Source organism: Patiria miniata, unplaced genomic scaffold (assembly GCF_015706575.1).
Source record: "Patiria miniata isolate m_02_andy unplaced genomic scaffold, ASM1570657v1 HiC_scaffold_18, whole genome shotgun sequence".
Lineage (NCBI taxonomy): Eukaryota > Metazoa > Echinodermata > Asteroidea > Valvatida > Asterinidae > Patiria > Patiria miniata.
In genome coordinates, this window is record NW_024037056.1 from 6,010,263 (window position 1) to 6,037,385 (window position 27,123).

Here is a 27,123-nt window from a genome sequence, read left to right on the forward strand (position 1 = left end):
GCACAGTCAACTTATAACAGACGGGAGGAAGTAGGTTTTAAAGATGTTTGACAGAACAAAAAAAATTGGAGAAAGGTAGCACAGGACTTACAGATTGAGGTTCACCTGAAAACAAAAAATCGACCACCCCTTCAAATTTTGGCTTTGCCCCACTGTACTTCAAAATGGCAATCTCCAACTTTCAGCTCATTTCGTGGTGACAGGTCACAAATTTAGCAAAGAAATGGGTGGGCAGCTGTGTTATTCGGGCAGTGTTGCGTCACGTGTGTGCCTCGTAGGTCCCTCGTAGGATCTATAAAGGGCCTTTTACTATACAGAGTGACAACAGAAATAGAGTGACTGTTGTCCGAGTCTAATCTTTTTACCATATACAATAACCACTTTTCAAGTTTGGTTGAGATTGATGTCTGACTTACAGTGAACCTTTCCAAAGCTAGCATGCTCAATTCTGCAGTTAGTACTGCACGCGCACACACACACGCAAAAGTGTGTTCACCGTCGATCGTGGACGTCCTATTGTCCCTCTTTTGTTTGTACTCTAACTTTTTAGGAAGACTTCCATTGGTTTTGTACACGACCCCAATCGCAGATGTAAGCTGGGAATCTTTTGTTCTCTGGTATTTTTCGTCCATGGTTTGAAAAGATGAACACGTACAGGAATACGCGATTGCAATATCCTCGTTTATTGCTTAAAAGCCAGGGGGATAAAAAAGGAACTATTCTGTTGTACTTGGAAATACAAACAAAACAACCAAATTATTATGAAACACCTCACTTGACTGTACGTGCATAACAGTCTCTAGCATCCTGTGAAATCATGGCACCTGGTGTGCTGTCATTTTCAAGAAAAGTGGAATTTGTGTATTAAAGGGGCACTGGGTCCTGAAATCCACGAAAATGTTATGTTTTGGATTGTTTACTTATCCTATTTCAAACATCTGGTTGAAAGGAAACCAACCTAATGTCTTACCGTTCCCGAGAAAAGAAAAAAAAAACCCCGCTTGTTTACATCGGACATGACGGAGTATGAATACGTTTTTTGTTTCGTTCTCATGTACGCTATACACGTTGTGTGTCTCGGAAACAGCGCGCGGTGACCAATCACCAATGCAAAAACTGTGGTTTCTTCAACGTCCGTAAAAGGTGAACACTTTACGCGTACAAATGAAATCACAACTAGCATCCAAATTAAAAATACAGGAATAACACAAAAACGCCCAGTTTTGAAGATATAGTTGTGTGGATGTTTATATCCTACTTTTAAAAGTTATTTCCGATTATCATCATCTCGTTCAAAGCGCGTTTTGAAGCCCAGTTGGGCTGTTCCAGGACCTAGTGTCCCTTTAATTTCAATCGATGTTCGGTAGACCACCGTCGGTAAAAAACAATGACTTTTGTCAAATACTGCCATCAATTTACCAAATGTATTAGTCCACTTTTTTGTTTGCAATCGGTTACACATCCGTGAATCGTGCAAGCCAGCTAGTCTGATCCCTGACATGACAATTAGGGTCAGGGAACCAGACTACAAGAACAGCATTTTTTTTCTTGGTTTTTCCAGCATCTATGAACACAAAACTTAAACAGGTCAGTGTAGCAATATTTTGCTATAAAATACCATCCCCCAAATCCATCCATTTCTGAAAATTACAGCAAAAGCAAATGTTGTGTATTAATTTCAAGAGATCTTCTGGCAGTATAGCAATTTATAAACTTTGACTGGGCAAAATTAAGAACAGCAATATCAGCATTCGAGAGCATGTACCTGTACATAAAAAAAATATGTTTATCCTTTAGTGAAGACAGCATACTTTCTTGGTCCTGAGAACTTTTGATGTTTTTTTATCAATGAAATTTAATTTCCAGGGAAAAAGAGCAGTTTATTTCTAATGACTTTTACTGAAGAGTAAATATACCTATAGCAAAGTTTAGGATTTGGTATGTTCGTTTCCCTCCTACTTCCGAGTCTCGTCCCAACATTTTGTTCTTCCAGTTTATTTTCTCCTGAAGTTGTTCAAGCAAACAATGTGGTACAAGTCATGTCAGTGGAACGCCGCTATAACAAACATCGCAGGAGCCACAGAAATTGTTCGTAATAGCGATCGCTCGGTATAGCGATTTTAAGCTGCTGGTGCTCCGGTACTATTTTTTCAATAAATGGCGCCCTTCATAAATTCACCCTGCATGCCCTGGTAGTTACTGAAAGACGACTTTGAACACATGCCGACTACAGAATTATGTAATTACACAATTTTTGAGCTTACTACCTACAGCAATGGGTGGCTTTCCCCTTCTATTCCTTGTGGAAATTATAGCCACTTGTCACTCTTCTGTTGACATTTTTCAACAACAGTGTTCGGTACGTTTTGTACACAAAAATCGGGAGCCAAGGACGATGTTTGGTAAAGCGGTGTTCAGTATAGCAGCGTTCCACTGCACAGCCTTGTTATAAAGTGGGTCATTGCTTGACAACTGTCTAGATAAATGTAGCATAATTACCCAATGCTTGAGCTAAAAATGCAAATACATTGTGTATAGGCCTAAAGTGATAATATTTCATGAGGTCATTAAAATAAAACAAGGTACTCTTGATTATTAATTATTAAATTTGTCTTATCCTCTTGGATGTGGTCTTTTCTGAAAATAACTTGCATATTTGAAAAGTGCATTAATTTGAAAAGTTTTCTTTATGGCATAATACTTAAACTAAAACCCTAAGGGTGTAATATGTGCACAATATAATTTCATGCGAAATACCACATGCATCAACCTTGTTATGTAACCTAAAAAAAAACTATGACACAGCCTCAAATATATTTAGATTTCAGAGTCCTAATTTCACAATTTACTGGCACAGCTGCGTTGTGCGCCACATCGCGCAGTGCGCCTGCCAATATCAATATAAGGAGCTGTTTACCAGACTGCATATACCATAATGTAGCTAGAGGGTAAAACTGTGGAACAATTTCATTGGACATTTATAATCTTTCACTTGTTTTGACTTTTCAACTGAAAAGCTTTGATTATATGAATAATAAGGTATTTATGAATGGGAATAAATATGTAATTGGCCGGTAATAAACACTTTGTTTAAGACCAGTTGGAGTCTGGATGCTGACAACTCCTCAGCCTCGCCGTCGGCTCGGGTAATTATCAGCATCCAGACTCCAACCGGTCATAAACAGAGTGTTTAAAACCGGCCAAGCACATATTTATTCCCTTATTGTATTTGTAAATGTTTTGTGCACCTTCAAGCAAACACTTCAATGCCTACTACAAGATCAGTCTTGCCAATTGGAGCTGGACTGAAAGTCTCAGTGTCTGACCTTATTATACTTGGTGACCTGACCTAAATTGAAGTCAGAAAGCTACCTTTAAGAGTTGTTGATAGCTAGTATAGGTGGTTTGTCTGTTTGTTTGCGAGTGCTGTCATCGACTGGGGCTATCGGATCCAGCTGCTTGGTGCTGTCCATTGCCCAAGGCTGCTTCTCTCCCGATCCGAATATGACGTATGTCAACATTCCAAATATGTAGATCCCAAACGCCGTCCAGAATATGATGCGCCAGCGTTCAAAGGTTTCCTAAAAGACAAGCCACAAAAATATGGATTAACAGGACCCAAGGATCCCCTCCCCCTGAAAAAAGGTGCGGAGGCTTCCATCAATGGTGCAAGCATTGTACCAGCAACTGCCCAATAATGGATTATCTGAACAATGCCTTTTGCCATTGAACGTACATTGACAGCGTGTTCTGAATGGTCTTTAAATACCCGATTCTCAGTCACTTCTCCTAGGACCTAGTTATCCTGGCACCGTCTCTACCTTTAAAGGGGACCTCCATGAAGGTACATTAATAGCATAGTTGGAAGGGTTTATACATATGTTACAGTCATTAGCTAAGCTGAGCTCTCCAGAGACCTCGTAAATATCCATAATGGAAAGGATTTTTTTGACGTCGGCCTTCCTTCCACAGACCACCTTTCAGGTTTGGTGGAGATTGATGACTGAACTTACAGTTGAACCTAACCAAACTGGCACACACCCACGAACACACAGAAGGAATACGCGATCGCAATATCCCCCTGGCCGGCTTGAAAAGCCAGAGGGATACATACCCACAAATGACAAATGATGTACTCTACCTTAAAGGGGGACTCCGTGAACGTACGTACCTGATTCTCAGTCACCTCTCCTACAAGTAGAGGTCCCAGGAATCCCGGCACCGTCCCTACCATGTTAGTGATGCCCATCAGCAAACCGGCATAGTCGGGTGCCAGGTCTAAATGGTTGACGTTGAAGCCTGACACAGCGATTCCACAGCAGCCTACGGAGAGAGTCAGGAACACTATCGCTAGGGTGTGATCGCAGCCGACGTAGCCTGTGGTGACAAGGAACGCTGCTGGCAAGATGAAACCTGTCAGACAGATTGAAAACGATAACTGTTATTAATCACGCACATAGACTCCTTGCACAGGTACCCTTTCGAGGGTCACAAAGGGTGAGATATGACAGACACTGGAATTAATGTCGTGCAAACCCAACCCAAAACCGAAACAGACTACCAGTCAGGTCGGGTTGGTTTGTCCATCGTTTCAGTCAGGTTGGGTCGGTTTCGGTTTTGCGTTTGCGATTTTCGGGCCGTGTCGGTTTTGGTTTTGCGACTTTTGGGTCAGGTCGGTTTGGTTAAGCCATCTTGTGAAAAACCCGAAATAAACTGAAATAAACCTTAAAGGGAATATACATCATTTGCTTTTGCTGTAATTTTCAGAAATAGATGGAATTGGGGGGTTGGAAATATATAGCAAATATAGTTACACTGAATTTTTTTGAAAAACAATCATTTTCCTGTAGTCTGGTTCCCTGACTCCATTTAAGAAGAAACATACATTGGGGAATTGGGAAGCTTACATACATTGGGGAATTGTAAGGTCAGGGAACCAGTCTAGCTGGCTTGTACCCGTGCATAGGTGTGTAATCGATTGCAAACAAGTGCGATGGTCAACTGGGGCCAGTATTTGAAAAAAAGCCAGTTTTTTCCAACGCTGATCGGCCAATCAGCGTTGGAAATTGATACAAAAATACCACTTTTCTTGAAAATGACAGTATACCAGGTGCCATGATTTTACAGGATGCTTTACACTGTCATTCACTAACAGTCCAGCAAGGTATTTCAAAATAATTTGGTAGTTTTATTGTTTGATGTTTGCAAATGTTGTATTTTCCCTTGAACAGTTTGGAAATTCATGCAATGCAATATGACTGCAGGGCTACTGTGCCTGTTTTGCCCAACGTCAACCCACCGCACAAATGTGCATGAGTATATACGGTCTTCACACACAGTCTATAACGTGTATAGGATCACCAGTGGGTCACGTTATGGGTCTTCGCCGTATACCGTACGGTACGATTCTGTTACTAAGAGACGACGATTTTCACGCGGTGCGGGTAAGTTCAGGCACGAAAAGCCCAACACAGTTGCCCAAGCAAGATTTTCAGGTCGGTTTGGTTTCGGGTCGGTTTTGCCTGACTTTTGGTCTGGTCGGGTCGGGCTGGATTTGGGGAGTCCAGATCGGTTTTGTTTCAGATTCAGTTCATACTTTTAATGTTCCGGGTCGGTTTGGCCTGGTCAACACGACCTGATGCACAATCGTGTGCCGAGCTCTGACGCGAACGCGACAAGTTCTGCATATTCAGATGAAAAGTACTCATGCATACTTTGTGGCATACGCCTGAACCAATGTGCACGCAAAAAGTGTCCTGCGCACTGTTCCCGTACGCAGTCAATTTCAGGGAAACAAAAGCTTGAACAAATAAAAGAAATTTAGGGATCGCAAGGCCTGAGAAATTCAGACCATCTTTGACAAATTTACATTACATGAAAATGTTCAACGGAACCTTATTAATACCTGTAGATGTGAACACCTTCCTTGTGGTGGTTGTAGTTAATGTCCCACTCATTCGCAGAAAGTCAGCAATTTGGCCCCCAGTGATTGCGATGCACCAAAATACAAGGTAGGGTACGGCAGCCAGAAACCCACTCTGATGAAACAGAGAAAAAAGAAGAAGAAAAACTAAATGTTTGTGGACAAACACATGGCTGTTTCGGCAATTAGTTGTTATTTTTTCTGTTATCTCATACTAGACTGACTGACAGAGGTCATGAGCTGTTGCCCGAGTCTAATCACTTTACCAGATGAGCAATGACCACATATCAAGTTTGGTTGAGCTTGATGACTGAACTTACAGTGAACCTAACCAAAATGGAACACACACACATACATACACACCCATACTTGTTTCACATGACTAGTGTGGACTTTCCATTGCTTTCGTGTAGTTAAGAAAAACCAGTGAAAAAACTCATTTTTCTCAAACTGTGAAAACTCTTTCAACCCAATTTTTTTTCTATGATTCCCTTTAGTGTTTCTCTTCATTCTGCTACAGATAAACCTAACCCAAAAATGCCTCTAAACCTGTTTTCCAGAAATGGGGAAACACTGTGTGGACGTGGGGCAAGTCCACACAACGTCGGTGCTACCTACATTATGTGGACGTCTTTTGTTCGGAAGTCCACACTGCGTATGTAAGACAAGCTCACCCAAGCATGTTTGTTTATAATGTTAATCGAGGATTTTCTAATGTTCCTCTTCCCTTTTCCTTTTTGCAACAGTTCTCGTTGGTTTGGTGCATGTTTTCTAACCGAGGACCGGAGTCCTCGATTTGGTTCCTGTCCTCAATTCATCGATGATGTTGCACATGTGTGTGTCCTCGATTTACACCATTAACAAATGCAGACACACAGAACGAATATGCGATGACAATATCTAGCCCCCTCATGCTTACAGCCAGGGAGATAAAAAGCACTGCCCTTTTTGGGGTGTCCTTTTGTTTACATTGTATATTTTGCATCAATATAACCTCCAGACACTAGTGGTTTTATCTTTTGTTGACTGGAATCTTCATCTATATAATAGTACAGTTTATATAACCAACATACAGATCCTTGTCATTTGATTGGTGGAACTCACATCATGTGACATTTGTTATTGCTCCCATTCCACCGTGGCTCAAAAAGTACTATCCGCCCATGGGGAATGGGAAATACTATTGAACAGTTAGGATCTGTCTTGTTCCATGACGCAGTATTTGTGTGCAAATGCATGCTGGTGTGCGCGTTCAGCGTTGCGTGTATTGTTCCAAAGAGCCAGCGCTACAGCGTTGGGTTCAAACATTTTCGTGAAGGGGTGGTTTGGAAAACAGAAATACATTTTCCTCCAGTTTTGTATTGAAATAAAAGTTCAAATATATCAAATGACAAGGATCTATATGTCAGTTATATCAAACAAATATTGAGTGGCTTTAAATTGTGAAATGGGAGGAATATTATCGCTCCGTAAAATCAGGACTTTTCCAGTTAACTTGGCTTTGCCTCGTGAAATGGAAAAGTCCAGATTTAAATATTCCTCCCATTCCACGCTGAGCCACTCAATATTTGTATAATATGCAGCAGCACTTTGATGTACCAAATGCCATTTCGTACTTGAGTGCTCATAAATGCTGCAGATCCCAGTTTGTTTGGTTAAGGATTACAAGCAGTAGTTTGGAGAAGGGATTATACAAAGATAAAAAGCCAGCAAAGGTGTTAAATTGTAAATAACGAAATGGCAGTGGAAATTCCTCTAAAGGGTGAGTAAAAAAATAAACGAAACCCAAATGTCGGGACCATTGTTTTAGTGAAGTTCTGCATGTCGCACTTTCAAAATCTAGGATATGAAAGCCCAATTCATAAGCTTTATTTTATTACAAGAATCATTCAAATCACTCATGTACTTTTCAAGTTACTGAGTTTTAAACACATCCACCGTTTTAAAGTTCTGTCAACAGATCACAAAAAAGTGTGCGTTCTTTCAGCACAATGAAAACAATTCACACACATCCCTATGTGATTCGTTTTCGATTTGTTGAAAGAAATTAACACTGAACTTTTTTGTGATCCGTGGACAGAACCTTAAAACGGTGGTTGTGTTTAAAACTCCGTAACTTGAAAAGTACATGAGTGATTTGAATGATTCTTGTACTAAACGAAAGCTTATGAATTGGGCTTTCATATCCTAGATTCTGAAAGTGCTACATGCAGAACTTCACTAAAACAATTAATGGTCCTGACATTTGGGTTTTGTTTTTTTGGATCAACCCTGTAGTGGAACATTGCCCTCATGTTGTGAGCCCACTAGAATGATTTTCTGGTGATCGAAGCTTACCTGCGATAAATCAAACCCAAGAACAACCTTCAGGTACGTCGGCAGGTTGGTCAGTAGCGTGTAGAATCCCCAATTGTTGCAGAAATGAGCAACGACGATGGCCCACACACGGGGAGAGGATAGTATATTTGCCCACGGCACGGACGAATTCTGAATAAACAAAATGTATTACATGTGATCAGAGAGACACTAAATTTTCAGTAAGATGTTACGTCCGAGTAGAATGGATGAGGCCCTCTTTAAAGGAAATGTACATCATTGGCTTTTGCTGTAATTTTCAGAAATGAACTATTTTGAGGGGTTAGTATAACAGATCAAATATTGTTACACTGACATGTTTGAAGTTTTGTGTTAAACAAACTGGAAAAACCAAGAAAAACAAAAATGTTCAAGTAGTCTGGTTCCCTGACTTCACTAAAGATGAAATGGACCAATTTATAGATGCCGGAAATTTTGTAAGGTAATGGAACCAGTCTAACTGGCCTCCACCCGTTCATGAACATGTAACCAATAGCAAACAAAATTTGGACTGAAAAAAAAGGGTAAATTTGGAGCTGTAGTTGAAAAATAGTTAGGTTTTTCCAACAGTGGTCGGCTGACCACCGTTGGAAATTTATACAAAATACCACTTTTCTTGAAAATGACTTCACACATGGTCCCATAATTTTACAGGATGATTTAAACTGTAATTTACCAACATCCTAGTAAGGTATTTCGTAAAAAATTGGTAGGTTTGTTTTTCGATATTTGCAAATGTTGTATATTTCCTTTAAAATATATTTGATTGAAAAACTTTTATAAATTCTACATCCTTGAGTATAGAGGGTGCTGTTCAAGGTAATATACCAGTGTTCTCCAACATGTAGAACAAACCTGGCGCCCCGCCATGCTTTCTGCGGCGCCCGCCATGTTTAAGAAGTCCCCGCCAAGCTTTAAAATCCTGCCGCCAGGTTTAATTTTTTTGACTCTACAGTCTACATTTACAACTAAAATAATTGATTTCAGTTGTTTTTTCACACATTAACAATGTATTTCGATGTCATCCCAGCCCGATCGGGGTTGTCTTAAAATCTCGCTGAATCAATCACACGCACGGCCGGCCGTGCAAACACCAGCGATTCCCCATGCACTTTTAGTATTAGGTACGCGCGATGTACACACGTACACACTGACAACTGAATCCCAGTTCCGGAGTGTGCCGATACTTCAAGTAGCGACAACCCCGCCGCAAAAATAGATATCTGTATTAGTACACACACACACCAGCAGGAGTACGTACGGCAGATCTTACGTGCAGCCAACCGACTTTCTTTTTCTCAGTGCAATTGCACGCGCGGTACACAATACGCATTGATGTTTTTGTACGAGGCAAACGAGCTCGAAGCCAAAACACGCGTGCACAGGCGCGTACGCAGGGGGGGTGTTTTGGCTGTTAAACACCCCCCTTTGCAATGTAAAAATATGGAGGGAAAAGAGAGTCATGTGACCGAGCACGGAACAATTACAAATTATGTGCATGTTCTCAACTTTAAGCTTTCCAGAAGAAACTTCATAAGAGCAAGAATATATAGGCCTATATGTATTTGAAACAAATGAAACAAAATATCCCCTCAATTTTAAAAACTTCTGCTAAACAAATCAGGGGAAAAGATTGCACGCCTCAGATTGCACCACAGAGCATCTACGATCCAAAATTTCCCGGGGCCTTTAAGCGGGCCCCGGACCCCACGCCGTAAGTGCTTCGCGCTCCGCGCTCGCATTACTACACCGGCCAAATTCCCTCTATGCTAATTTCACCCTAGCGGTGCCCCCACCTTATTTGTACCTTCATCAGCGAATGGCTGAGGCTCGGACTACAAGTGGCCTAAATCCCTTTCCAAAATAGAAAATTGTGAAAAAATACGGAGATGGAACATGGTTCTCAGCTTTGAGTACATAACAAACTTCATGAAGAACAAAAAAACAACAAATTTAAATGGAATTTTCGATGTTTAAAACGTTTTCTAAACGGTGGAAGTGGCCAGGAATCGCCTCAGATTGCGCCACAGAGCATCTAAAATCCAATTTTTTTTCGGGGCCCTTAAGCGGGCCCCGGACCCCACGCCGTAGGGGCTTCGCGCTGCGCGCTCGCAGGTACTGACTGGACCCTTTATTACAATTCTAGGCCCCCCCCCGGCAAATGGCAGTCTGAATCCGCCCCTGTGACCAGAGCGCATTTGTATCCTGTATCCTGGACCCTTCATTACAATTCTAGGCCCCCCCGGCAAATGGCAGTCCTAATCCGCCCCTGTGACCAGAGCGCATTTGTATCCTGTATCTGGAGTTTTGGCCTTAGGGGTGGGGGCGGTTTACACAAAGAATTAGATTCCCAACGGATGAGAATCATGAGATCCAGGGGACGAAGCTGAGTAATTTTAGCAAATTACAAGAACAGATCCTAGCACTTCCGCAGCCCGTGTCACTTTTTTTCTTGAATTTCTTCTTTTTTTGTTTAAATGCTGTTGAGGGAGCGGACTGCCCACATTGACCCCTTTACTCATATGTTCATCATATAATTATGCCTACTCTAAAGACACAGAACATGTTTTTTTTTTTCGATTTACTATGTTTGGCGCCAACACAAACTCCCGACTTTTATTTTAGCGTTAAGTTTAGCCCACTGATACTATCTTTTATTTCTGGCGCCAACACAATTTACCATCTTCATTTCTAGCGTCATAAATGATGACATCTTATTTTGAAACACCCCCCCCCCCTTGAAAAAATCCTGCGTACGCCACTGCGCGTGCACATGGTGTTCCGATCATGCCGCGGCGATTGTCAAAAGTTATAAATGGCGATCGTGTATGGGCCCGGTTCCCTAAGAGAACAAAATCCACTTTTAATTTATTTGACTTACCAAACTAGTTGGCGACATTTAAGAACATACAGGTAGGTCATAAATAGAGGGAAATTTGGGGGGAAAATGACTCTGACAACGACAAAACGCAACATGAAAATAAAGATGACGATCGCACGGCACCGGCACCACCCATAAAATCGCGTTAAAAAAACGTAATTTGTATCCCATTTTGTTTTTCAAAATTACAAAAAGGTGTCATTTGATCGGAGAGAAGTCTGCTTTAGGTTGAAAAGGAAATTTTTGAATGCTAAATAAATCGGGGGAACTGGCCTGGAGAATCGCCTCAGATTGCACCACAGAGCATCTAGAATCCAAAATTTTCCGGGGCCCTTAAGCGGGCCCCGGACCCCACGCCGTAAGGGCTTCGCGCTTCGCGCTCGCAGGAGTCCCCGCCGACCCCAGCGCCAACCTTTAATTTTCAAAGTTGGAGAACACTGATATACAAATCTGCTTTTGCTGTAATTCGCAGAAATGGATGGATTTGGGGGTTATTATTTCATATTCATAAATACCTAAGACAGTCTACCCATTCCTATTGGTCGAGAGCCCATCACATGGCCGGTCTTAAACGGATGATAAAGACATGGCTAGCTGGTCTTAAACACTCTTCCAGTGTCACATGAAATTTGGACTCCTAAAAATCCAGTGCCTCTTACCGTTTTATTGTTTGAACGTTCACAATCCTCACGCAGGCATGCGCAATACTACCAATGAGTCAGCATTGTATAGTCCTAAATTCACAACGCAATTCCCCAGGTGCATTCTGTATATGTAAATGTAAAACGCTTCAGAGTTGGAAGTAAACTCACCTTCTGTTTATGTCCGATTGATGTCTCTATGTAGACCCTTTCTTTCTCCGATATCCGTGGATGCTTAGAAGGCTTGTCATGTACAAATATCATCCACATTACGAACCAAACCACTCCCACAGAACCTGACATCATATGAAAATAAATCACTTTCAATACTAAGAATCACTGATTTGAGAAGTTTTAAAGCAGGATCAGTAGGTGGGAGTGAGGCTGGTAATTATCTGACCCTTAAAGGGAATGTACATCATTGGCTTTTGCTGTAATTTTCAGAAATGGGGTATTTGAGGGGTTAGTATAATAGATCAAATATTGTTACACTGACATGTTTGAAGTTTTATGTTCGAAAATGCTGGAAAAACCAAGAAAAACAAAATTTTTCAAGTAGTCTGGTTCCCTGACTCCACTAAAGATGAAATGGATCAATTTATAGTTTCCAGAAAATTGTAAGGTAAGGGAACCAGTCTAGCTGGCCTGCACCCGTTCATGAACATGTAACCAATACCAAACAAAATTTGGACTGAAAAAAAGGTAAATTTGGAGCAGTAGTTGTGTATACAAAAATACCATTTTCTTGAAAATGACTTCACACCAGGTGCCATAATTTTACAGGATGCTTTAGACTGTCATTTACCAACATCCTAGTAAGGTATTTCCTAAAAACTTGGTAGTTATATTTTTCGATGTTTGCAAATGTTGTACATTCCCTTTAAAGGAAACATGCAGTAGGATTTTTATGACTGAAATACATTTAAAACAGCTTTCTTTCCATGTTACTATGACTTTCCACCTCCTTTGTAGCAGTAAAAGGGCGAAATTTTAACATTTTAGTTTTTATACAAATGAACATGTCCATATTCATGAGCCAAAGCGTGATGTCATTCAAGGCAGAGCAGTAGTGTCTCCATAGCTTTGTGTACAAATATATACCAAACTTTTCTTCATTTTTTTGGAGTAAGTTCCACTTTTTGCTTGTTTACCATGTTAAACAGCTTGTTTGGACCATATCGGTGGCTTCAAAACTTTTTTGTGGGTAATGTTGAAGGTCTTATTTTGTGTACTGTTCATATGCACTATTGACAAGGAGTACCTTTTGTGACAAAAGCAAAATAGCGCCCTCTTGCATGTACTGATGAAAAGATTTGCTAATAAGTACCACTTTCTTGTCTCTTCAAATGAAAACAAGTATTAAGACCTTGTATGTATTGTTGCAACACATAGTAATGTAACAAGATGAGCTAAATTACCACTGCATGTTCCCTTTAACCTCTGTGATCCCTGCTGAAGGTCAGACCAAACACTAAATTTTCATCTCCCTGTCAAGTCTGTCAGGAGCCAATATGGCCCATCAGGCCGGCGTTAATCTCTGGTTTCAGTAGCATGAAACTACTGAGAATATTTCTACTCCCCCTGGATGGGATGCTAGTCCATTGCAGGTTACTCCCCAGCTATAATGCCGGTACTATTTACACTCCTGGGTGGAGAGAGGCAAGTTGAGGAGAAGTGGCTTGCCCAAGGACACAAAATATGACCAGCAGCTGGATTCAAACCTATGACCCTCTGATCACGAGTCACGAACCCCAACCACTCGGCTACACTCGACAAGGCGAAGGGCAAAATTTCAATAGTTAAGTTCCAAAAACATCTTTATGACCTTTGACCTTGGTTTAGAGCTGGTTCAGTTCAACATATTCAATACATTTTACATGTGAAATTACCAACTGAAAAAAAAAATCATCCATGACCAATTTTGGCCTCGACCTTGTAGCTTACTTGCCACAATGTACACTAATTTTCTGATTTCCAATCATGTTATCAGATAAATACTTGAACAATTATTTACCAAAGATATAGAAGACTGACGGCCAACCGCCCAGGAAATCTGAGCCACATAGTAAACCTGATATGGGTAGCGAGATGACTGTGCCCAAGTTAGCGCCTGCAAAAGAAACAATCAAAAATCTAACTAGAGCTAATGTGCTTCCCGAAGCACGGATATCAGCCTAAATTGCCGTTTTAACGGTTTGTCTGGATACTGACTCGCACTGACCACAAGGTGACCATTGCTAAATGTGGCTGAGATAGGCAAAAGCATGTAAGAGAACTACTATGAACATAAAAAAATACACTGAACAGGACTGCAAAGATTTAAAATGTAAAACAGCTTTTTGATTTTTTTTCATAAAATGACCCCTAATGACCAGTAGGTGACCACTGGCCAAATTCTGCGAACATTTTTTTGTGAGGCTTGGTCCTATAATACAACTGAGCAAGTTTTACATTAATTGAGTCAAGACTGTGGGAGAAGAAGCATTTTGTAAATATTACTTAAATGACCACTACTGACCATTGGATGACCATTGGCCGGATTTTACGAACATGGCTAGGTAGGGCATGTGTCAAGGTTTAATTTGACCAAGTTTGTTTGAAATCGGCTGAATATTTGAGGAGTTATGGCCATTTTTTCATTGGTCACGTGACCGTTTGCCCGAAGAAAGAAAGAAAGAAAGAAAGAAAGAAAGAAAGAAAGAAAGAAAGAAAGAAAGAAAGAAAGAAAGAAAGAAAGAAAGAAAGAAATCGGACGATCACAGTATACCAGCGTGCTTCGCACGGCTGATATAATTATTTAATGAGCATAGATAAATCCTAAACTTCCCAAATCCTCCCAAATCCTCTTTGCAAAATGAAGGATTTTGCAGGATTGAGGCTACATGAAAAAAAAGTGAGGCTGATTTTGGAGGATGCACTGTGTCAAGGTCTTGGGTTGAACCTTTCGTTGTTTATGCTTAGCTGTGAATAAATTAGGCATAGAATTTATTTAAAATCCTCTGCACTGCTCCAGGATGTCACTGGCTCTGCCTCAACATTGATTGCTGAAGGATTTTGCAAGATTGAGGCAGTGGTCACCCCTCCAAGGACCACATTCAAGAAATAACAATGGATTATGCAGGAATGAGGCTGTGTGTAATTTTTACGAAGCATTTGGAGGATTTTGCAGGATTGAGGTTGCGCATCCTAGCTAAAGAACCTGGGGAGTTAATAGGGTTAAAGTAATTATGAAGTCTTCTACACAATCAAGACCTGTGCAATTTATGTAGTCTATTAGCTTCTAATTTTCATTGTAATATGTTTGGTCTACATAACTGACATGCTCGTACATGTAGGTAAAATGGAAATTCATTCAATTTGTTTCAAATAATTATAAATCTGAAGAGTTAATTGGAAAATAGTGTTCTCACCAGAATATGACAGAGTGATCAGTCTACTCCGTTCTAGGGGCGGAGCCCAGTGACCCCACATGGCGTGCATTGCTGGAAAGGTCACGCCCTGGAAGAAATACAAGATGTCGTATAAAATACAGAGTCCTTGGTAGTTAGGTAGTAGTTAGTATCTTGGATTTGGACCTTCAGTAAGTTTTTCCATCAGTGTGACTCGTACAGTGTGTCTCCAAAAAAAAAGCGAACTCTAAAAGTGGCTTGTGAAACTGGCTTTCCAGTCATAATGTTTGGTGTTACATATTTTTTTTGAATATGAAATATATTTTTGGGGGTTTGGGTTCCGCTTTTTTTGACTCACCTTGTACATTTATTTCTTTCTATACCAATAATGTCTTTTTCTCAGATTCAAAAGTCTGATTTTCGACACAAGTCAGAAAAATCTCATGTCCGTATCTGATGTTACCTCTCCTAGACCCTCCAGTACCCTGAGCGCAATCAGCCACTGGTACCCCGCCCTGGCAGCAAACGGCGTGACGAGCGTCAAGACTGCCGTGCATAACACACCCAGACCAAAGAGCTTCTTAGCTCCGTAACGATCCGCCAACCAGCCTCCGGGAAGCTGCGTGAAGATGTAGCCGTAGAAGAACGACGCCAGAATCTGACCCTGGGTGTACTGATCCCAATTAAATTCTCCTTGCTATGGATAAATGACGATTAACATACCATTGGACAAATGAGTTTGGAAGAATTTGACACCAAAATCTGACCTTGGCTGTACTGAAACCAATTAAATTCTCCTTCCTATATACTGTAGATGGATAAACGAAGATTAACATACAATTGTACAAGTGAACTTGGGAGAATTTGATGCCAAAATCTGACCTTGGGTGTACTGATCCCAATTAAATTCTCCTTGCTATGGATAAACGAAGATAAGCAAACTTTTGTACGAATGAGTTTGGAAGAATTTGACGCTAAAATCTGACCTTGCCTGCACTAATCGCAATTAAATTCTCCTTCCAATGGATAAACAAAGATTAACATACAATTGTACAAGTGAGTTTGCAGGATCAAGGTCTTGGGCCGGACCTCGTGTTGTTTGTGCTCAGCCGCGCATAAATTTCGGCCTAGGTAATACTTGAAATTCTCCACACTGCTCCAGGATGTCACTGGCTCTGCCTCAACATATTGACAGTGATTGCTGGAGAATTTTGCAGGATTGAGGCAGTGGTCACCCCTCCAAGGACCACATTCAAGAAATAACGGAGGATTTTGCAGGATTGAGGCTGTATGCAATTTTTTATACATCGAGGCAGTTGGAGGGTTTTGCAGGATTGAGGTTGCATTCTAACAAAAATGCCTAGGGAGTTAGGGTTAAGATATTATATAAAGATGGAGGCATGATTTTAAAAAGCCGAAGCTTATAGGAGCATGCCTTACATAAATGCAAAAACTGAAAAAAATATTCTGATAAGGCGTATTGTCTGACGTTACCGTTTTCTCTAATTTTTTTGTCTTGACTATCCAAATTTCTCGAAGAATGTTCGTGTCGGTCAAGATCGTAAGTGGGTGCAGAATTCGAAAGCCTTATGGCCTTACTGAGGTCACCTCAAGCTCCACCCTGAAGGAAGTTTTAAGGGGATCGAAGTGTCATCTGCAACATCCCCCGACATTTGAAGAAAAAAAAGTAGGGGGGGGAAAAAACAAAACAAAAACGTGTTGCCACACCACTTGTAGGGCAAGCTCCATACCAGAAACCGGCGACTTTTTTGGGGGGCCTAATTTTCTGCTTATTTTTCTTATTTCAGAGTTCGATGAGTTGATGAAATCAGTGCAGTGAACTCAAGATCAAGAGAGACACATATTACCATGGACCAGGTAAAGACAACTGCTATTTTTAGAAATACAGAGAATGTACGAGAGCATTTAAACAAAATTTCCCTGGTAGTTTTGCTAGAAAAATTCCCGAGTCTTTCTAAACTTATCACTGTGCAGGAACCAATACAAATGCTTTGTACTCTTGTGAATTTAAAGGGGCATTCCATCCTGGAATATGCCCAATTGGGCTACAAAACTTGTTTCAAACAAAATGATGTTAATTGGAAAAGAGCATTAAAAAGTAGGATATAAACGTCTACACAACCATCCTTTTAAAAAACTGGGCGTTTTTCTGTTATTCTTGCGAGAACCGTGCAAAAACAAATTTTGGGGGTCACAATTTTGACTCTCAAAAATCGAGCTGTTGCGTGCTGGTCGTGAATCCTGCCGCACAGTGCATCGCATTTTGCAGATGCGCGAGAAACAACATTTGTGTATTATGTGTCGCACACACCCCGCATACACTCTTGTTTTACTATACTCCCAAGGACAATGCTTTGTGTTTCCCTTTGTCCCGGCAATATAACACTCTCCCATAGACTAAGCACACAAACTCACTACAGAGGACCGTTTTGAACAAAAGACCCAACTCCGGAGGACTGAAAGGATCTGTTGTTCTCCCTTTGTGTGTCGGTCCTCGGGGGTTATGTACATATTGTACAATTGTACATTAAATTGACACAGCTGGAAATACGTATGCGTATACCACAAAATGTCCGCCCATCCCATGTAAACAGCTGCCTTTTTTGTCTTTCCTCGACACGGTGAGACATTAGGTTAGTTTCCTTTCAACAAGACCTTTTAAATAGGATTAGTAAACGATCCAAAAAAAAAAAAAAAATACCGATACTGACAAAGCCTAAAAAAATCGTGGCAGATTTTGAAGCATCTTCTGGGCTGATCAGGGTTGTTAACACTGATGTGGTTCAAACCTTTGGAATTGCGGTGGCGTTTGGGGCAGGGCAGGCAGTGACGCTGTGATTGGTCTCCGTGTGATTCACCATGGCAACCAGGGCTACGCTTAGATTGACCCGCATGGCGTACACGTTGACGAAACCCAGCAAGCTGAAGAGAGCGAGAGCGTAGCGTGCTGATATGCAACCAGGAACTGTAGGAATGACAAAAACATTAAAAACAGACGAATAATTATATGTGATTATTATTTATATCAGACTTCCAGTGGTAAAAATACATCAGTGTATTGTATGCTTTCGTAAAAAGTACCTGGATTAGGCCCCCCCAAAAAATAAGTCGGTCTCTGGTCAGCGCGCGCGTCGATTTTAATCATGCGCGTCAATCTTTTTTTTCTCCAAAATGTTCCGCGGTAACTCCAACAGCGCCCTCTATTGCCGCACCTCCTCAATTTTTTTTTACAAAGAGCACCAAGGAATGGGAAATTGCACCAAGGCAAATGATCGAGAGCACCAAGGCAAATTATGGAGGACACCAATGTACATGAGGACACCAAAAAAGCAAAATAGTACCCCACCTTGTCTCTACAATCCAAGCTTGAAAAAAAAAAAAAAAAAGCCGCGTCGCCGCGTCAATTCCGGAACTTTGGTCTGACCAGAGACCGAATATTTTTTTTTTTTGGCCTTACTGCAATATTATGTCAATAAACTGTACCCAGATGACTGCAATATTATTGATATTGCAGTCATCTGGGCATTTTTACTGGTTCCTGCACAATCTAGAGCGTAGAAAGTCACAGTCAACCAGTCAACAGAGCGTAGCACGCGGCACGCGGACGCAGCGTGCAGCACTAGTATGGTTTACGCACACTGTTGTCAGCAGCCACAATCCAATGGCAGCTTTGAGGGGCACAAGTGTCCACCCGGTGGGCTTAAACCCACGCCGCTGTTGCCTCTGAAACACCAGAGCATGAGTCCGGTGCTCTTAACGGTTACACCTCTATGTTCCGACACCCCTATGTTCCGACTGCACATATTCCTAACCCTAACCCTAACCGGGAGTAACACAATCTAGGTTGTCAGAACGTAGGGGTGTCGGAACATAGAGCAGTCACCCCCTTAACCGCTAGGCCACGACACTCTGATTCATTGAGTACTACTTATTTGGACTAGAACCACTATTGGAATTGATCGTTCTGAAACAGTGCAAAAGGCCCCGTGTCTTCTTTTGTAAATGTGTGACATTATGCCAAATATAATTGTTGAATGGGAGGTGTGCAGGTGGGGCCGAGGGGGGGGGGGTGTTAAGAGGAAGTTTATGTGCAAAAACATACCTTTAGGCACAGGGACGACATCCTGTTTGTCAGGCAAGATTTCATGTTGTATGAGCGGTGCTGTGGCCTCTACATTCACGTCCTGATCGTCACTAGGCTCATCTGGGTCCATGATGGCTCGCTAGTCTAGAAACTGTCAGAAAATCAGACACTTGTAATGTTTGTCTTCATCAGAATTGTAGTCAAATCAATCACAGGTCAAGAGCAAGTCATTTCATGTCATTCAAAGTCAATCAAAAGTCATTCTTAATCCTAACTCCCTAGGCCTTTTTGCCAGGATGTAGCCTCATTCCAGCAAAACCCTCCAATTGGCCTCATGGAAAAATAGCTAAGCCTCAATCCTGCAAATTCCTCCATTATTTCTTGAATATGGTCTGTGGAGGGGTGACCACTGCCTGAATCCTGCAAAATCCTGCGGCAGTGACTGTCAATATGTTGAGGCTTGGCCAGTGACAACCTGGAGCAGTACGGAGGATTCCAAGTCCGGCCCAAGACCTTGACAAAGTGCATCCCATGAAATCAGTAACGCACTTCAGTAACGTTACTTCAGTAACCTCAATCCTCCAAATTCCTCCACTTTGGCAAAAGGATTTTGAAGGATTCAGGGCAGTTAGGGTTAATCAATCACAAGTCAGGTTACAAGTGCAATGCAACCTGTGTGTGTGCTGTACCAGGGTGCCATAGCTGGCCCAGGCCAAGGAGCTGGCCACAGCCTCTAACGGTCGTCCACACACGGCGAAACCCCGATCCGATCGCACGCACGCGAAGCCCACAATGTATTCACGCACTGGCCCCCATGGCCCATGTAGTCCCATCCTGGGTACACGTGTGTACATGTGAGATTCACTTAGGATCACAGCCTTGATTACTCTGTAACTTCAGGGTTTTGCGGCTATGTTCATGAAATGAGCTGCTTACATTGGAACAGGATCTCATTGGCCCTTGATTGGACAAGCCACGCTGTTTAAAAAACAAGAGTCACGCGCGCGCCGGCGTTGGGCTACCAAACCAACTATCATTGATTTGTGGCTTGATTGGCTGTGACTGACTTGTGATTGACTAGTGATTGACTAGGGACCGACTTGTGATTGACTTGTAACTGACTTGTGATTGACTTGTAGCTGACTTATGATTGACTTGTGATTGGCTTGTGACTGACTTGTAATTGACTTGTGATTGACTTGTAACCAACTTGTGACCGACTTGTGATTGACTTGTGATTGACTTGTGATTGACTTGTGACCGCCCTGTGATTGACTAGTGACTGACTTGTAACTGACTTGTGATTGACTTGTAGCTGACTTGTGACTGACTTGTGATTGACTTGTGACTGACTTGTGACTGACTTGTGACCGACTTGTGATTGGCTTGTGACTGACTTGTAATTGACTAGTGATTGACTTGTAACTGACTTGTGATTGACTTGTGATTGACTTGTGACTGACTTGTGACTGCCTTGTGATTGACTAGGGACCGGTTGTAACGACTTGTGATTGACTAGTGACTGACTTTTGATTGCCTTGTGACCCACTTGTGATTGACTTGTAACTGAATTGTGATTGACTTGTGATTGACTTGCAACTGACTTGTGATTGACTTGTAACGGACTCGATTACATCTCCGGCTTAAATACCCACACTTATCAGCTAGTGTATGTACCATACATGTACATGTATACAAACACTGCACATTGACTTTAATCACCCTTATCCCATTCTTATCCGTGTAATCCAAAGAGTTACCGTAACTATCAAAAAGAAAACACTGCACAGATATTTGTTGACCTTAGAGTATTACAATGTGGGTCACTATCAAGAATTGTCCTAATTGTTTACAATAACAACATAGACGCTGTCAAGGTTTTTGGTTGTGTCCATGGGATAATCTGAAAGGTCTAGATGGGTCATCGCCCCCTATTTAGGGGAGTCACTTAAGTCCGGAAATTTGGGACTCTCAATACTGTGTTTGTTCAATCATACATCAATGGAGGTCATCATTGCAAAGACATGAATCTTGGACTGAGAAACATTTCCAGTTTTGTTAAAAAGTTCTTTGAAAATATTCTTGACTCCCCATCATGTCCATAGACTTTGAGCGCAACCACTGAAGTGGTGCACTTCTGGAGACTAAATTCATTCTGGCCTAGCTCTACTGAGTGGAGCGTTGAACTACGGTACCGTAGTTCAACGCTCCACTCAGTAGAGCAAATTCCGGCCTAGCTAGTACTAATGCGCCTATCAAAAGTCCCCTCCCCCCACATCACGTTTTTCATGCCCCAGGGTGGGGATTTTGGTCACTCAAGTTATATTGTTAACATTGGCGTACTAATGGAAAGGCAATCACTAGTGCGCCCCACGTATGTAAGTCGGGGCATGGTCGGGGATTGTCACTTAAATTTTGCCCGAGGGGTGGGGATTTTGTCACTTCAAAAGTGGCAATCCCCACGTCTTGGGTGGGGCAGCCCGGGAGGGGAGGGGTGGGGGAAACAATTGATAGGCGCATAAGTACTACTCTCACTCTCAGTACTCGACTACTCATTGTTCATCTCTATAGTACTCATGGTTACATCTCTATAGTCTGATGTCCCATTGGTCTGACGTCCCAATGGTCCGACGTCCCATTGGTCCGACGTCCCATTGGTCCGACGTCCCATTGGTTCGACGTCCCAATGGTCCGACGTCCCATTGGTCCGACGTCCCATTGGTCCGACGTCCCAATGGTCCGACGTCCCTTTGGTCCGACGTCCCATTGGTCCGACGTCCCATTGGTCCGACGTCCCATTGGTCCGACGTCCCATTGGTCCGACGTCCCATTGGTCCGACGTCCCATTGGTCCGACGTCCCATTGGTCCGACGTCACATTGGTCCGACGTCACATTGGTCTGATGAAACATAATATTGTGTAACACTGACCCTAACCCTAATAAATCCTAACGATTTCGGGGAACATCGGTATTGGGGAACATAGCAAGGTGAACATAAATGTAGACTATTTTGGAAAGAATCCAGATCATGTCTATCTTTGAATGCTTTGGGCATGTTGTAGCTGGAGTTACCCAGCCCTGAGTTTTATCATTGGGTTGTCTATTAGGGCTGGAGCGCATTTTTCTCGTAACTTGTAGTATTTGCAAAAAAAATTTGGAAAATGTTCAATTTTGTCCCCGTTACACACTAATTGCAACTGCAACTCACCCCAAACTTGCCTGGAATAACCATTACACAGGTCCTTGAATTAAAAAACGATCCACGATGAAGATTCAGCCTACAATTGCAGTGAAAACAGGAGGAATAACCGCTAACTTGACAACCTTGCTGGATTGGCCAGGACCGCTATTGGTTTGTGCACAAAAAAAATTGTGTACAATGAATGGCGGTCGATTAACAGGCGCGCACAGAGAGCGATCGCTGTCAACTACACGATGACTGTTTCATGCACTATTGGTTGCGGTTCCAGTACCAAAGCTGTGATGCGAGTGGTAAACCTTATACTAGTGCATGAAACAGTCATCGGGTGTTACGCTTCCGCGTGACGTCATGCGCCAACAGCCAGCGCAGCCGGCAAAAACGAGTAGTTGACGGCGATCGCTCTCTGTGCCTGTTAATCGACCGCCATTCATTGTACACAATTTTTTTTGTGCACAAACCAATAGCGGTCCTGGCCAATCCAGCAAGGTTGTCAAGTTAGCGGTTATTCCTCCTGTTTTCACTGCAATTGTAGGCTGAATCTTCATCGTGGATCGTTTTTTACTTCAAGGACCTGTGTAATGGTTATTCCAGGCAAGTTTGGGGTGAGTTGCAGTTGCAATTAGTGTGTAACGGGGACAAAATTGAACATTTTCCAAATTTTTTTTGCAAATACTACAAGTTACGAGAAAAATGCGCTCCAGCCCTAATAGACAACCCAATGATAAAACTCAGGGCTGGGTAACTCCAGCTAGGCATGTTGGGACTAGTTTGGTTGTGTACAAATTACAATTTACAAAGTCATGAAAGTAGTGGAAAGTCGAGTGCATTTTCTAAGAATTGTTTCGAGATATCAACAATAGCATCTCATGTAATACTACAGTAATAGATCAGACACTTGGTCAATCTGTTACATAACAATACCAACAATATTAAATCATTGATAGGCCTACTTACGTACTGGAAACTGCGCTCTGCAGAATAAAATTATCAACACAGCTGTTTTGCGCAATATGCTAACTCACAAATATAGAGGGCGCTCTGCGTGGGCGGTACGTCAAGCTGTTACAAAAAAAACCTTTAAAAACCTTCGGTTTCGTTGCGGCTTGGGTTCAGATATTTGAAAACACTGACACGAATACTCCTGCTCAACATGGGTCTTTATTCGGCTTCAGAACTATCGAGTTCTTTCTTGGTTTTAAGGATAACATTTTCGGTATTTCTTAAAAATAAATTGCGTGTGGACATCAAAGGCAGTAAACAATTCCGATGCCAGCGATGAAGCCAAACTTGAAACGAAATCGGGGTATCAAAAACACTTGCCGATTATGAACGGTAATATGTAGGGCGCCCTCAGTTGACACAAGGTGCCAAATTGACGACACCAAAACTTGTTTTATTGTGTGAAAAAAAGGAAAACAAGAAGAGAGGAAAAAAAGAAACTTCCCCAAGCTATTTAATCCTTTTTCATATCAACATAATGTTGGCCGGACATTTTCGAAGCCGCGCCCACCTGGCTTTGCCCATATGCGCATGCTTATACATACTGAATTAAAAATAGCAACACACTAGTAAAGTGCGCCACCATTCGGCACAGTATACGCGGTTCATTGAAACTTGTTTAGTTACTAGGCCAAGTTCGGGCAAGGACCATTAGTCGACTAGTGGTTGATTTGTGACGTACCTTACGCCTGCGCACTGATAGCAACGTGCGAACGTCTCTAGTCAAACGCTGGTCAAAATGTCATCGCAAAACTTCTGGATCCTGGCTCTCTGCTAGCGTTATGAATGCGCGCGGCTGTTGGTTACCAGCGAAGCAACCAACCCTTGTAGGCTGATTCCAAATAGTCGACTAACATAGTCAACCACCGTCGACTAGACAGAGTTCGGGCAAACGTTAGTTAACCATTGGTCAACTATAGTCCTTGCGCAAACTTGGCCCCTGTGGGCGTGCCTGTCCTTACAATGACAACTGAACCGCACGAATAATGACCATAAATGCAATGAACCGCACGAATGACCATAAATGCAATTCCCCAATGACAAAACCTTCAGATAGAACTTGAACCTGCGGACAACTCGCAGGTGCAGTCCCCTTATTTGCTGATGTTTTGTGATTGCTATATAAAGGATCAAATCTCAAGATTTTTTTTCTGGTGAGGAAGGAAGTTTTTTGGGGGACTAGACCTCGCCATGGCCACGGGCGAAGGAAGGAAAGATATCTGTCATTTTTCGGCATTTCTGACCTTGATGGTCGCTCTGCTGTGGCTCAACTGTGGTGAAGGTAGGTTAAATCTTCCTCGCTAACCATGACTTCAGTGACTAAAACAAGTCTTGACTTCAGTTTTTCTTATTTTTAAGTGTTTACCAATTCAGAGAACAGTAAGAGCAAGCCGACACACGTGCACACAATATTTTTCCCTATCAATTATTGTTGGTAACAAAATTGTTGCTGTAAATCTGTTATTTTAATTGTCAATTGGCAAGAAGTTGAATGTTCGTTAGATTATTCCTAAACTTATGACGTTTCAAGCCCGGTTCATACTTCATGCGATTGCGAATGCGAAACGATTTTGACGCGGTTTTTTTTTTTTTACCTGATTTTTTTTTGCTTCAAATGTTGGCTGACGACTGCATAATGGTGCCCGACTAAACTTAGTACAAATATATGGGAGTCCAGAGAGGCCACATAAAGCTTATTCTCGACTATAACCCAATCTAAAAAACGTTAAAATTGTGCAGCAGCAGGATTCCAGTCAAACCAGTGAGTTTGGCGGTTTTGAGACATCATCTTTCATTGAAAAAAAACTTTTTCATTTTGCCGACGCGCATGGCTACGGCGACGCGCGCGGATACCAGAAACCGGAGACTTTTTTTTGGCCTTATAAGTACGGATAGGTTTGGATCCTATCCCAATAAATATTTTATTTTCCATTCAGAAATACCTAAGACAGTTTTTACGCACTGCTATTGGTCGGGAGCCCGTCTCGTGGCCGGTTTAAAGAGGCACTAGGTCCTGAAATCCCCGAAAATGTCATGTTTTGGATTGTTTATCGACTTATCCTATTTCAAACATGTGGTTGAATACGTTTTTCGTGTCGTTCTTCAGTGTACGATACACACGTTGTGTGTCTTGGGAACAGCGGTGACCAATCACCGATTCGAAAAAATTTGGTTTCTTCAACGACCGCAAAAGGCGAACACTTTATTACGAATGAAGTCACAACTATAGCATCCAAACAGCTCGAGTTTATGGGGTCGCAAAAGTGGACCGCAAAAGTGTTGGACTCAAGGTATCACTGAAATAGAGGCTGCCTAGGCTGACTGCCTACGGCAATCGATCAACGAAGCATGTTTAGTATGGAACGCCAAAGCCGCCTTCTATAGCTCGATTTCATTCCATAATCAATCTCATCATTCCATTCGGCGATTCCATCATTCCATTCGGCGATTCCATCATTCCATTCGGCGATTTCATCATTCCATTCGGCGATTCCATCATTCCATTCGCCGATTTCATCATTCCATTCGGCGATTCCATCATTCCATTCGGCGATTCCATCATTCCATTCGGCGATTTCATCATTCCATTCGGCGATTCCATCATTCCATTCGGCGATTTCATCATTCCATTCGGCGATTTCATCATTCCATTCGCCGATTTCATCATTCCATTCGGCGATTCCATCATTCCATTCGGCGATTCCATCATTCCATTCGGCGATTTCATCATTCCATTCGGCGATTCAATCATTCCATTCGGCGATTCCATCATTCCGTTCGGCGATTTCATCATTCCATTCGGCGATTCCATCATTCCATTCGGCGATTTCATCATTCCATTCGGCGATTCCATCATTCCATTCGGCGATTTCATCATTCCATTCGGCGATTCCATCATTCCATTCGGCGATTTCATCATTCCATTCGGCGATTCCATCATTCCATTCGGCGATTCCATTATTCCATTCGGCGATTTCATCATTCCATTCGGCGATTCCATCATTCCATTCGGCGATTCCATCATTCCATTCGGCGATTTCATCATTCCATTCGGCTATTCGATCATTCCATTCGGCGATTTCATCATTCCATTCGGCGAGTCCATCATTCCATATCGGCGTTCATCCTTTCATTCGTCTATTTCGCATTTGATTTAGCCATTCTACATTTCATTCAGCAATTTCGCCCCTTTTGCACTTCATGCTATTCTGCATTTCGCATTCCATGCAGCTATATCGCATTTTATGCAGCTATTCCGCATTTCATTCGGTCCGGCAGCGTCCATCCGTACGGAAGCGTTAAAGAGATATAACACAAAGTAAAAAAAAGAGAAAAAAGTCATAATTAGGACTTATTATTAAGTCATTGTTATGACTTATATCTTATAATAATGACTTAGTGTTAAGTCATAATTATGATATAAATCTCATAATTATGACTTATTATTAGGTCATATTTATGACTTATATCTTATAATAATGACTTATCATTAAGTCATGACTTATAACTTATAATTACGACTTAGTATTAAGTCATTATTATAACATATAAGTCATAAATAAGACTTAATAATAAGTCATAATTATGGGATATAAGTCATATTATGATTTAACAATTACTAAGTCG

At 41.8% G+C, this 27,123-nt stretch overlaps 2 protein-coding genes across 4 annotated transcripts in view; one reads left to right on the forward strand and one right to left on the reverse strand.

Moving 5' to 3' along the window:
• Positions 1-3,173: 3,173 nt before the first annotated feature.
• Positions 3,174-23,538, reverse strand: LOC119724414 (sialin-like). 3 transcript variants are annotated; one of them, XM_038195458.1, is made up of 11 exons: positions 23,452-23,538; positions 19,313-19,445; positions 18,000-18,175; positions 15,653-15,886; positions 15,211-15,298; positions 13,815-13,910; positions 11,972-12,096; positions 8,261-8,410; positions 5,906-6,038; positions 4,172-4,413; positions 3,174-3,581 (listed from the first exon to the last, which is right to left on the reverse strand). In XM_038195458.1, exons 2-11 carry the CDS (start codon positions 19,422-19,424, stop codon positions 3,375-3,377), a joined length of 1,563 nt encoding a protein of 520 aa, XP_038051386.1. In that variant the 5' UTR covers positions 19,425-19,445; positions 23,452-23,538; the 3' UTR covers positions 3,174-3,374. The 3 variants fall into 3 exon arrangements, with proteins under 3 accessions (XP_038051386.1, XP_038051387.1, XP_038051388.1); XM_038195459.1 differs by having other exon boundaries at positions 23,456-23,530; XM_038195460.1 differs by lacking the exon at positions 23,452-23,538 and adding an exon at positions 21,844-21,940.
• A 1,149-nt stretch (positions 23,539-24,687) lies between these two features.
• Positions 24,688-27,123, forward strand: part of LOC119725047 — a 115,478-nt gene continuing 113,042 nt past the window's right edge. The window contains exon 1 of the mRNA XM_038196412.1: positions 24,688-24,778. Coding sequence (XP_038052340.1) covers positions 24,688-24,778 — 91 coding nt within the window. The remainder of the gene's footprint in view (positions 24,779-27,123) is intronic.